The sequence below is a fragment of the Schistocerca serialis genome, chromosome 4, assembly GCF_023864345.2.
Source record: "Schistocerca serialis cubense isolate TAMUIC-IGC-003099 chromosome 4, iqSchSeri2.2, whole genome shotgun sequence".
Taxonomy (NCBI): domain Eukaryota; kingdom Metazoa; phylum Arthropoda; class Insecta; order Orthoptera; family Acrididae; genus Schistocerca; species Schistocerca serialis.
This window is the reverse complement of record NC_064641.1, coordinates 241,393,771-241,406,763: the sequence shown is the minus strand read 5'-3', so window position 1 is coordinate 241,406,763 and position 12,993 is coordinate 241,393,771. Positions and strand designations below refer to the sequence as shown.

Sequence of the window (12,993 nt, the reverse complement as noted above, 5' to 3'; positions counted from 1 at the left end):
ACACTGTCCCTCAACAATCACAGCCCAAGTAAAATGCTGCATATCAAGGTAAAGAAGGTATTAAGAGAAACAGGAGGCCCCAATTTCCGTAACAAGTACCTGATGCCCATCAGAAATGAAATCATTTACCAACCATCCGCAAGACACTCCGACAAAATGAAGGAAAGAATTAACTTTTATACGCACATTTTCAGAATGAATCAAAATATATTAACGAAAAAAATTGGCTACTCTAGCAACAAAAAAAACCAAGCCAAATCTGTTTAAGAAGGATTTAAAAGAACTGAAAATTACTGAAAACTTTCCCACAGATAAAAGTAAGAAAGTAAAGAAGTTCCAAGACAATATCAAAACTATATGTACGATCCAAATCTCTTAAGAAGAAAACAAAGCAAGATCACAAAGAATGAAACGATACTGGACTGTAGTAAGGCACAGAATTCTAAAAAGTTATTCTTCTAACGTACTCGAAAGTCGGAAGAAACGAAAGAAAAAGAAGAAAACGTTTAGTTATAAACTGTCATTCGGAACGTTCACTGAAGGCATCTTCCATCCATATGACCCAGTCTTAAGAATGTCACATCCTCCGCTTGCATCTACAGTCCGTCTACAGCAGAGGTTCGTCAACGAGATACCTAACATCACTTACTTCACCTGTTTAAGTTTTTTATTAACATTTTACCTCTCTCATTGCGCTTGGAATACTTGAAGTTATCCCTTGAATGCACAGTCTTTGCGTTAGCGAATAAGCCGAGTTTTCACATTGTACTTCCGGGCAACCACGTATCAGCACTTGCTTCACGGCTGCTTACAAAATGTCTATGATATGAATGAGTAAGATGGGGAGGATATAAACTGAGGAGTGGCAATAGAATGGGGATGAGAATGCGAACAGAAAAGAGTGATACCTGCTGCCAGCGAATGGACTAATCGTCCCTTGCTTATCGTTTTATGCATCTATCGGGTTGTCTTGTAGAGGTCACCGTACAATCTGATTATCGACTGTGCGCTTGTTATAGCTAATCTGATACAGCTGCAGAACGAGCAGCTTTGTGCGCCAGTAACACAGTGGCATTGCCATGGAATTCAATAAGAACACCACAGAAAGAGGAGACTTATTCCGATGCTTCGAGGCTACCTGAGTTATTTTCCATCGTTACAAATATATTCATTCTGCAAAGATTTCCATTTAACTGGAGGAGGACTTGTCTATGGAGGAAGATAAAATAGAGTTAACGTTAGTGTGAGACAATATAACACAGAAATATATGAATACTGTAATGGGCTGGCTCTGAGCACTATGGGACTTAACATCTGTGGTCATCAGTCCCCTAGAACTTAGAACTACTTAAACCTAACTAACCTAAGGACATCACACACATCCGTGCCCGAGGCAGGATTCGAACCTGCGACCGTAGCAGTCGCGCGGTTCCGGACTGAGCGCCTAGAACCGCTAGACCACCGCGGCCGGCACTGTAATGCGGAAAGGGCAGACAGTGAAAGTAATAAGCAACACGGCACATATATTTCAAGGACAAAAGAGATCGGTAGACACTTCTTTAGTAGTTTCAAACTATCAGCTATATCCAATGAGTTTTGAGTTAAATACATTCAACAAGTCCAGTATTCTTGGTTGCTGTTCACTTTCATTTTTTGCTACCGCTGCACTTTCTGTTGTTCACTTGGGTACCTGAGAACTTCCTATGCAATGTGGCAACTACATATTCCTACTGTTAGTAAGGATTATCGTCTACTTCTACATTAAATTATTCCTGACAATAAATTTTCCTTTAAGTTTTCTATGATGATCTAGTGTCCATCGGTAGCGCACCTTCCGAGTTGTTGTTCCGTTTGTTATTTCCTTTATTTGATACGATGCCATCCTCATTCATTCACATATGGTGCCCTGTTCCCAACGTAAAATTCCAAAAACTTCTTTCTTCATGGTAATTTAATGCATAAAACGACTCGAAATTTGGAGGCAGACAAACTTTCATTATGTCATATGCTCTTGGTATACTAATTTGTCTTCTTCTTCCATTCCAGCAGGAAACTAGCATCTTTATCCAATCGGCAACACTCTTCCAGATGTTTTCACTTCATCTCGATCTAACAACACATCTCTTCCATATCCTAGGATTTTTTCTGCATAAACTAATCCGTTAAGTCTTTTCTTTATTATCTTCGTTTTTCATGGAGTAAAAGACGCTATCGTTCAAGAAGTGTTTCCAGTCCTACTGCCATATCTTTTTGTTTGTACGTTGGTTGGGTTGATTTTGTGGAAGAGACCAAACAGCGAGGTCATCGGTCTCATTGAATTAGAGTAGGACGGGGAAGGACGTCGGCCGTGCACTTTCAAAGGAATCATCCCGGCATTTGCCTGAAGCGATTTAGGGAAATCTCGGAAAACCTAAATCAGGATGGCCGTACGCGGGATTGAACCGTCGTCCTCCCGGAAGCGAGACCAGTGTGCTAACCAGAGCGCCACCTCGTTCAGTTTGTTAGTATGTCTTTATTTAAGGGGGAATGCTGTATTAGGAAAAATGTGTTTGTCACAGTATTAAAGAAACTGAAAACATTCGGCAATCGTGCGTAATCTCAGACACACCATAGAAAACTATTACTTCCCGAAATACATTCATTGTCACCTGCCACTTACATTCGCTATTCCTATTGCTTTTCTTTAAACTTAACAAGAATATTTGACTATAGAAATCTTTCTCGCTGCAATTAAAGGGTCGTATTCCTTTTAGAATTCTGAATTTCATTATTTAAAAGCTAGCTTATAACATACGACAACTCTTTATCCACCACCGCTTGTCCCCTCACTTTTGTTACGATTCTTTAAACGGCAGACAGTTAAGTACAAAAGCAGTAGATACATACCAAGTCGGTTCTAGGCACTCAGTCGGGAACCGCGCGACTGCTACGGTCGCAGGTTCGAATCCTGCCTCGGGCATGGATGTGTGTGATGTCCTTAGGTTAGTTAGGTTTGAGTAGTTCTACGTTCTAGGGGACTGATGACCACAGATGTTAAGTCCCATAGTGCTCAGAGCCATTTCAACCATTTGAACATACCTTTAAGGGCAAGGAGCTCTAAGAGACGGGGCGAGTAATATTTTCTGAGTGCAGCAATGATCAGGGCAATCCGCGATTCTCGACAGACATCTGTTATCATAAATGTCTAATGTGAATACAATCTTTGACCGTTTGTTTCAGAAAACATGGTCGGATGATGATACTTTGTATGCCATTGACAATGGTGTTCTGGATATGACGACGAGCCCCAAAAATGTGTGTCCACCCAAAATTGTCTCCTTCGACCTGCGGACCGATGAGGTCATCAACTCCATAGTCATCCAGAACGCAGCCTGCAACTCTATGTACACTTCTTTATGGGTAAGTATTTGTATGAAACGACAATGTATTAATAAAGCAACTACATTTTCTATCGACTGACTTCTTACCAAATTCTGATTGGAAATCTGGAAATTTGCGGTGAGGTCTTATGGGACCAAACTGCTGAGGTCATCGGTCCCTAAGCTTATACACTACTTAATCTAACTTAAACTAACTTACGCTATGCCCGAGGGAGGACTCGAACCTCCGACGGGGCGAGCCGCACGGACCATGCAAGGCGCCCCGACCTCGCGGCTACCCCGTCCTGCAAATTTTGATATTCTTGTGACATGCTAATATGAGAAAGTTCATGAAATCTTTTCCCAACAGCGAAATCTTTCTAATATTAGATGCGTTATGTATGAAGGTATTACCAGTTGTTGAGATATGAACATTTTTACCGGAGCAAGACTCGAACCCGGATTTCTCGCTTGTCACGACGGGGCCCCTTAACCGCTTCGGCAGTCCGAACGCACTTCCAGGACTAACCCAAACTTTCTTATGTCGTACTGTCTACGATCCCATCGCTCGCAACTTTCTTACTTGGATTCCCGCCACAGGTTTTCAAAGAGACGAACGTATTTAACGTTAGTATTACAATCGAAATTTTTCCTGTCGAGGCTAGAAGTACTTACGACTATTAAAACACCTCGATGGGCAAAATGACAGTCATAATACTAACGTCGAATACTCTAAGCTTCTGGAAATCTTGTTACGAGAATGCATGTAAAAAGTTGTGAGCGATGCAGTCGTAGACAGTATGATATAAATGAATGTTTGAGTTCGTCCAGGAAGAGCACATGAATAACCAAAGTGGTTATGGCGACAACTTGCGAAAATCGGGAAATTCGGATTGAGAACCGGCCTGCACAAATTTTCATGTGTCGCCAACAGATATCTTCATACTTAATGCAGCTAATGTCAGAAATATTCCGCAGCCACAGATTTCATGAAGCTGGTAGAGGTGCAAGATCGTCACCACTGTCTACTTCTTCAGACATTATTAGAAATATGAGAAAGGTCCACAGAGTTTGCTGATTTGTATTATTGGGTGTGTGTGAATTCCTAAGGGACGAAACTACTGAGGTCATCTGTCTAGCATTCTTATTCTATACTTCAAGCGTTCTGCATATTCTTAAGTGATATCCATGATCTTCATTCACTTCATAAACTATGTAATTGTATCTTACGATTTTCGCAGGTAATCTTTAACTGCTCATCCCATCAATGTGTTCAGTCCATTACGTATTTTGCGTATGTTAATTTATTCTAAATGTCTTTATCCTTAAATAAAACTAGTCTACATTTTACGGCTCTGAGTCAGCTCATTTCTGCTATCTTAATTCTACTCACTTGTTGTTTAGATTTGATCCATGACCACCATCCATTCAGTAAGGACAGAAATTGTGTTAAAGATTTTTATATAGTGTCACTTCCCGTGTTTTGTTTTTGATGTATCTGTTCGTTCTTCGACATTATCCGAGATGTTTTTTAGTTTTTTCCTAGAATCGGGGCATATTCTGTGAAATTTAGCCCTTAACCCCACAAAACATTGCGTGCGCACCTTAACGCCGAGCCGACTTTTCGGTCTCTATGATGTTAGCAAAGTTAATTTGTTCGCCCTGTCGGCTTAGCACGTAGTATGTGGTACACTGCTGTATTTTTCTCGATAGTAAGAGCTAAGTACGACTCTTTCTCTTTCGTAACTGACCCCTACGGCGGGTGGGGGGGGGGGGGGAGGGGGGGGGGGTTGGTTGCTTGCTTGGTTGGTTTTGGGGAAAGAGACCAAACAGCGAGGTCATCGGTCTCATCGGATTAGGGAAGGACAGGGAAGGAAGTCGGCCGTGCCCTTTGAGAGGAACCATCCCGGCATTTGCCTGGAGCGATTTAGGGAAATCATGGAAAACCTAAATCAGGATGGCCGGACGCGGGATTGAACCGTCGTCCTCTCGAATGCTCGAATGCGAGTCCAGTGTGCTAACCACTGCGCCACCTCGCTCGGTGGGGGGGTGACAACAACGAGGGCAATTTTGATCATATTGTTCTGAATGAAATTCAGATCAAAATAATGTTCTAATTGGGGATCCATCTGTATGCCTTAGTCATAACGTCATCTGATTGGCGTTGTACAGGATGTCTTGCAGACCGTTGAGCCGTTGGACTCCTTAATTCCGTTTTACTTCTCTGTGATGTTCCTTAAGTTTTTGCTGTTACTTATCAGCTCAGATGCTGTTGGCAGCTCTAAAGGCTGAAAGATGAACTTTATTCGTAACAATTCTAGAAGCATTCTGAGTATTGGTGTTTAGATCGCTTTCGCAAGCAAGCTGTTCTCTTCTTTTATCCTCCGTCAATTGGGCTTTCTCATGTTGGTGGTTTCTGACTTCCTTGAGTAAAAGTACTTTAATAGACATATTACAGGTTACAGTAATTCCTGAAGGCATATTGTCGTCCGTTTGCTAGCAAGCTGGAAAAGTTTCAAGGCTGGAATATATGTACTGAGAACAATAATGAGTTCATACAAGCATGAAATTTTAGGTCCAGTAAGCATTCTTATTCTCCAAAAATTTGTCTGGGTGTATTGGGTTGCGGCGGATGGAGGGCGGAGGGAAAGGGCGGGAGGAAGAGATCATGATGCTCTGTATTACTTTTTTTACACAATCTGGGATTCGTGTTCCCTGAACGCTGCAGATCCTTATCGATGAAGGACATCTTATGAACAAAATTTACTACTTGATATTTTCATTCAAAGACGTAACTCTGAAATTCCAAGTTACAATATAAAACGATAAAGTCTTCTACGTGATATTCAGCACCTTATTTGATTTTCCTGGTTTTTGCCTCCCATTAGGATTCACGGTTTATCCACAAGTTCGTTATTTCATTTCTTATTAGGCCACTTACTTTCGTGTCTGTCTGTTAGAAACAAATTTTACAGTTGATTTTAAACCAATTTCCCGATGAGTTAGAGACATGAAATTTTAAACACAGCTCAGAACTGGATGACAGTGCAGTATAAACTCATTTTCACTGTCGGCTTTTTCGGTATAGTGGAAGTGGGGTAAAGGAGCTTGGTAATATTTGACGCCTAGGCTGCCCTGCAGAACCGGCATAATTTGCCGGTGGTATAGGAGTGCGTTTCTGGGTGTGTACCTGTAGACGGGCATGGCAGAGCCGAGTGTAGGAAGAGGAGGAGATGCATAGTGAGGAGGAGGAGAATGAGATGGACAGAGAGAGGGTTAAAGAGAAGATATGTGCAACATACATGACATATGCATACAGGGCAAACCTACGGGTATAATTCCAGTAGTGAAATATAAAGAGTCACAAAAATTAATCTTGCTTGCTTATTTATTTCATTTTCTACATAAATCATCATCGTTATCATCACCATATCCTTCCAAGGATTAGGTGGGGCAGTCACCTGTTCCGTCCTCTATCATTCATCCATAGATTTCCTATTAACATGATGCACATGTTAATAAGTAGGTATAGTACGAGTCTCTTTCAGATACAATCAGGCGAAATGACACTGAAATACACCTCCAATTTAGCACATGTTTCTCTTATAGCTTGAGCAAAATGTGTACAATCCATTGAGAAAATTCACACTCAAGACTAAATAGCAGAAACTAATTATTTACATAAAAAGAAATTTATAATGTAACATGTTTTTAAATCGGACTAAAAATGTAAAGTACTTTCACCTAGCCCCATACAGCTTCGTAAACCAATTCAGATAGTTCTGAAAATTTGTCATCATGACATTTTAATACCTACAAAAGTACTTATAAGATTTATGAAGAAAATCGTGGGGTGCCTAAATATGTAATTGATGCATGAAAACTTCAACTCTCAGTTACTCCTATTTTCAATTCCAAGCGTTCCGTTACAAATCTTACAAATTTTGAGAACCAGATCTGTGGGGGTAGGAACCCGTAAGGAACTTGGTGAAATTATACTTTTGCCCGATACAAAAACGGGTTTTATTATCAATTTATTTTTATTTAAAAAACTATTTTAATACTTATTGCTTAGTTATTGCAATCATATTGTTTGTCACAACCTCTCTTTTCTTCAGAGAGGTTAAAAGCTATTATTCCATAATCTTCAACAGTATTTCTGTTAGAACAGGGATGGCATGTTAAAGGACACACAGCGACATGTATTTGTATTCAGGTGGACGCTTCGTGCGACACTGGTAATCTGACGGCCTACATCTCCGACACCAGAGCCTTTGTATTGACGGTGACCGACCTCACCACTGGAGCTTCGAGACACCTGCAGAGCCAGTACTTCCACCCCAAGCCAGGCTTCTTCTTCACCAAGGCAGGAGGACCAGCCTACTACATGCCGTACGGCATGTGTGGTGTAACGGCGGGCGAGAGTTGCGACGGGAAACTCTACTTCCAAGCGTTCGCCAGCAACATCCAGGGCGTTGTGGACAAGCATGTGGTTCACGATGCAACCGACGGTGAGGTATTGGACATCAAGACGCAGGTAATGGTATATGTGTTGGGCTGTCGCACAACATATGAAAGAGTTTCATACTGATGAAAACTTTCTGTTGTTGTAATGGCAGGTATCTTGAATATTATTTTGGTCAATTTCGGTGAACCTCTGTTTACCCTGAAGGATTACTACGCAGCTGTGTATAACAGAGTGGCAATCCTACATTGTCTCCCATTGCAGTACTAGACTAAGCTTGCACAGAACAACATTCCTAGCCCATTGCTTTCCATTTGTCCCAAAAGAGACTAGCGCTTTTGATATTGAATATTGCAGATAATGGCCTTCATACTGCCGTACCATTCATAAAAATCTAATTAACCGAAATAAACATAATTTTACTCCTGTTTGTCATTGAAGGGGGATTGGTAAGGAAGACGGAGGTTCTCTGCCGAATCGACGAAAGAATGACATGTTGAAAAAGTAGCAAATTGGAAGAAGAGGACGATAAACGTGTCAAGACTCCAGGGAATAGCTTCTGTAGTAACGGTGGGAACAGCAGAGACTAAAAACGGTTGAGGAAGACAGAGATTGAATACATCCGACAAATAATTGAGGATGGAGGCTGCAACTACTATTGAGTAATTCGTTGCGGAACAGATCAAACCATCGAGGATGGAAAAGAAAAACTGGACGTTTTATGGAAGTTTACGGTTTGAAAGTTTACTAGTTACTTATAATCCACACCGTCCAAGCAGAATTAATTCTGTCCTAAGTTATCAGTGGCAGAATTACAAATAACTGTCTTATAAGCGTTACACAACGAGAGGGAAGTTACTTCGTTGAGCCTCAGCAGATACTGAAATTCTTGAGTGAGAAAAGCCTCGCAATTACTCTGTTGTGCAATTACCAGTGCCACTCGTCTATCTCCAGGCTAGAAGTTCTCATTATATAATCTATAATGTCAAGCGACTACCATGAAACATGAGGATTCTGCTAGTTGTTCTCCATGTCGTCATCTATAAATGCAAACATCTTCCCCAACTACGGAAGGCTCGTCGGAAGTTTTGAGTGTATACATTTGAATTTTGGCAACTCAGGGACATGGCTCCCACACATTGGTTTCTTCATCCAAGAAAGAGGAATAAATCAGTGCGCGACGTAACAGGAGAGTATGTCGATGAGGCGAAGTCTGATAGCCCAAGAAGGACCATTTGTGATGTGTCCAATGCAGACCAGGTTTGGATGTGGTCCTGGGGAGAGCTCCCTTGCGCAGGTCCTCACGATGCTCGGCTTTCGCTGCTTGTTCCTCTGTAGGTTTGCCCCTTAGGAGCATAATCAGCACAGTACACCATGACTGCACCATCTTTCCCGGAGGTTGGTTCTTGGCCTTGTTTTGGCAGTGGTGGCTCCATATGCTTCCACTGTTTGCTTTCTTCATCGGTCTCCTTCATGCTGACTACGCAGCTATAGTAGTCATCTGGGTTGACCTAATACTGCTGTTACTTACATTCTGCTGGCTTATTAGAGGGGTGTGGAAAGTCACGCACTCCAGTAGTGTAGTGTTCAGAATGTCATGCAAGGTGTTGAAAACTTACGCGTGATTAATTTTCCCTTTTACCAGACGGTGGTGTTTGAACACCAGGAGGCCCACTCCTGTGACGATTTCTAGTACTTCGCAGAGACGTCAGTTTGGCTTTTCCTTTTCCATCATTCAGACATATCTGAGCACACTAAAAGTTTCTGTAACACATAACACAAAGTCAATGATGGTGCATTGGTGTTGCACTCTTCCACCGTCGCAGTGAAGACTGTTACGGCATTGTGCCCCTTGAAATGTAGAAAACTAATTACAGGACGGCATACCACTTTATTTACGAGCTGGGCCATTTCATTTTATTTTAGAAGATCCAATTAGGGCTGTCAGGCGCTCTGTTACATTGGACAAGTGTTCCACTCGTTCTCCACGTTGACGTCGACCATACGCGGTGGCAACATAACTGTGACTGGACCGCTTATAATCCGGGAGGTTACTCCAGAGTCGGACTCCTGCTACTGAGAAGGGCTATGAGAAAGTGGCTGAACGATGGAGTGGGATTTTGCTTCGACGAGAACGGTACCAAGCTTTATTTTATCGATGTGATAATCAAATTGTTATGCCTACCCATAAAGGTAGGAATTCAGATAATTGTGAGCAAGTTCTCATTAGTAGATTTCTGAATACGAGGAAACATCAGTATAATAGGAAGTACACTTTCTACCTTGTTAGATGTACGTATCCTCACAGTTTGCAGACTTTTTCCATCCACAGGGCCCTCCATCATGTAGCCGAGAGTAGATCTGTCTTACGGCCAGATTGCTACGCATGCTACGACTGTGCACTTGTGGACACTGTTACGGCCTAAGAGAAAACACGATTATATTCACTGTCTTTAAAGAAACTTAAATGTCAGTAAGGAAATAAATATAAAGAAACATAATTGGTGTGTCCAGAAATATCACATTACTTGCGCTAGAGATTCCTTGGTAACATTAAAGAAATTCGGAATTATGTGCAAAAGTTAGAGCGATGCTGTTATAATACTTACCTATTACCTAGCCACAACCCCTTCGTAATTTTTTGACTGGGTAAGACCATCATCTGCCTCCAGTTGCTTATGAAACTGGCCGCAACTAGTAAGACTAATGGAAATTAACTTAAGCTGTGCCTATTTATTCTTGTATAAACCAAAGATCTGTCAAGTTCCAGTATGTTTTCAAAACTTCTTGTCTCTCTGATAGGGGCTCTTGTATCTGTTTCAGCTTAACCTGCCTGGAGAGTTATCTGGGACGAGCGGAGAAATGGTGGTGCATCCCAATGGACAACTACTATTCTTCCCCGTGCTAGATGATGTGGCCATCTACTGCTGGAACACGACCAAGCCTCACGACCCAAAGAACTTCCGCATGATAGCTCAAGACAGTGAACGCTTGGAGTACGTCAGCAGCCTCAATATAGAGACCGAAACACAAAGATTGTACGTCGTGAGCGACCGATTCACTTACTATCTATCAAATACTACCAACTATTCCGAAGAGAACTATCGAATTTTGTACATTGACATAAAGGATATACAATGTTAATTTGGCGAATTACAGATTTTGTGACTTCGAAGGACCTTTGTGTCTTGGTAAGATCCAACGAATGTCATTTCCACTGTATGAAATACTGAACTAAATGAAATATATAATCTGCAGAAACTGAAGTTCCACTTAATTTATAGCTTTTTGAAACTCACAGTAATGGGTATTAAACTTAAATATTTTGCAACAAACAATATGAAAATACAATTCTTCATAATTATCAATTTAAATATTAACTGCTACAATCACACATGTAAAAACATACAACATGAAAGCGATAATACATGTGTCTCTTTTTTTAATTCTGATTCAGTACAACGGAAAACTGTAAAGTCGCAGTTCAGTGTGCCGTCGACGATGAGATTGTTAGTGACAGAACACAAGCTCACCGTTTCCGATGGTTGTCTTGCGCACTATATGGAAATACGCTAACTATATCGAGATACTGATTTATTTACTACCAAAATATGCAACTGTGTGACATGAGAAATGATGAACTCATCTATTTATTGTGCTCAATGGTATTTTACCTCCATATGAAATTTTCTTGAGTGGGGGTACCCACAATAAAGAATACTATTATTTATTGAATTAGTCCTTCTGAACAAATGATGTGTGTTATTATAATCTATATAAATGAAAAGTACGTTTATTGAAATTCACATACCTCCGAAAGTTCTTCAACGATTTCTTTGAAATTTTGACACAACACTGCATGCGAATACGGAGCGTCTTCATAGGTCTCTACTGGAGCACCATATACATACAGTTAGCAAACAGTGAAGTTTTGTTTATGGCTTATGCGCTTCTGATTAAAATACTTCTACAAAATCTGAATTTGCAATTAGAATAAGCAAGGCTCAATGTCAATAAGACGGTGAATAGGACGTGGACTGAGGCGTGGGAGCAGAAAGGACAAGATAGACAGAGACGGTGGGCAGGAGGAGATGGAGAGAGACGTACAAGAAAAAAATAGAAAGGGAGGACCAGGTGATGGGGAAGAGAGGAAGAGGAGGAGGAGATGTGGTCAAAGAGGGGAGAAGAGGAAATGGGCAGAGATGGGAGGGGGGGGGGGAGGAGATTAGGAAGTTCATCCAATTCCCATACTTATAGAGCTGCGTGTTTTCTCTTTTCTTTATTTTTTCATTTAAACAGACCGAGCCACAACAAGGCGAGGGCGAGATCAGCTAGTTGTTGTATGAAAATAAATACAGTGTTTTGATTTTTAACTAAGAGATAACTCATTTTTCCGAAATACCAATTCTTACAAGATCATTACCCAAAATTTCTTCTGTTACTGTTTCTTGAACAAGAATATTCATAACACCATGACATTTACAAATAATGCGAACTTCGTTTGAAGTACGTTTAGTGTTAGGTCATTGAAATATAAGCTAGCAGTACACAGTATTAGTAACTCCTTTACAAAAACTCAGGGCTCGTTTTGGAAAGTTGTAGACGGTGTGGAGCAACAGCGAGAAGGTCCTACGGTCCTCAGTTACCGACATGAGTCGTGGCAGTGATGTGGCATGTAGACGCCAGTTTGTTGCGTATGCCAGAAAGGAACCACAGTATTCGGGCACCTTACGACATCTTTATTATATACTTCATTGATCTACCAACGTAGACTGTCCATGTGAGTGTAAGAAATGGTGAACAACTCGTGGATGAGTATACGACCTGAGAACGGTGGTCGTTACAAGATCGCAATTGACAGAGGTCCCGAGAAGGTCGTCACGTTATGTCAGTGACAGCTGGTTTGAAACCCGTCAGAAATTGCTGCTGTGGCTCATTGCAGGCCTGCCTAAACCAATTTTCGAGGGAACACTGAAGGGAAGTGCTTGCAGTGGACGTTATGATCTCTCGCAGAAGGCCATTGGTCAGATCGGCACATAATGTTGCTCGTCTTCAGTGGGCCAAAGGACCAAAGACTACACAGAAACTGGACACCAGCTGTTTGGAGGCATGTAGTGTGCTCCCAAAAGTCATGGTTTTCGTGCCTCTTTCCAAATGATACAAGGCGCC

At 41.3% G+C, this 12,993-nt stretch overlaps 1 protein-coding gene across 1 annotated transcript in view; it reads left to right on the top strand.

Moving 5' to 3' along the window:
* Positions 1-11,090, top strand: part of LOC126473614 (protein yellow-like) — a 49,643-nt gene extending 38,553 nt beyond the window's left edge. Inside the window, exons 4-6 of the mRNA XM_050100784.1 lie at positions 3,220-3,399; positions 7,576-7,896; positions 10,648-11,090. Of these exons, the coding sequence (XP_049956741.1) occupies positions 3,220-3,399; positions 7,576-7,896; positions 10,648-10,968 (822 nt within the window). The 3' untranslated portion in view covers positions 10,969-11,090. The remainder of the gene's footprint in view (positions 1-3,219; positions 3,400-7,575; positions 7,897-10,647) is intronic.
* The last annotated feature ends 1,903 nt before the right edge of the window (positions 11,091-12,993 follow it).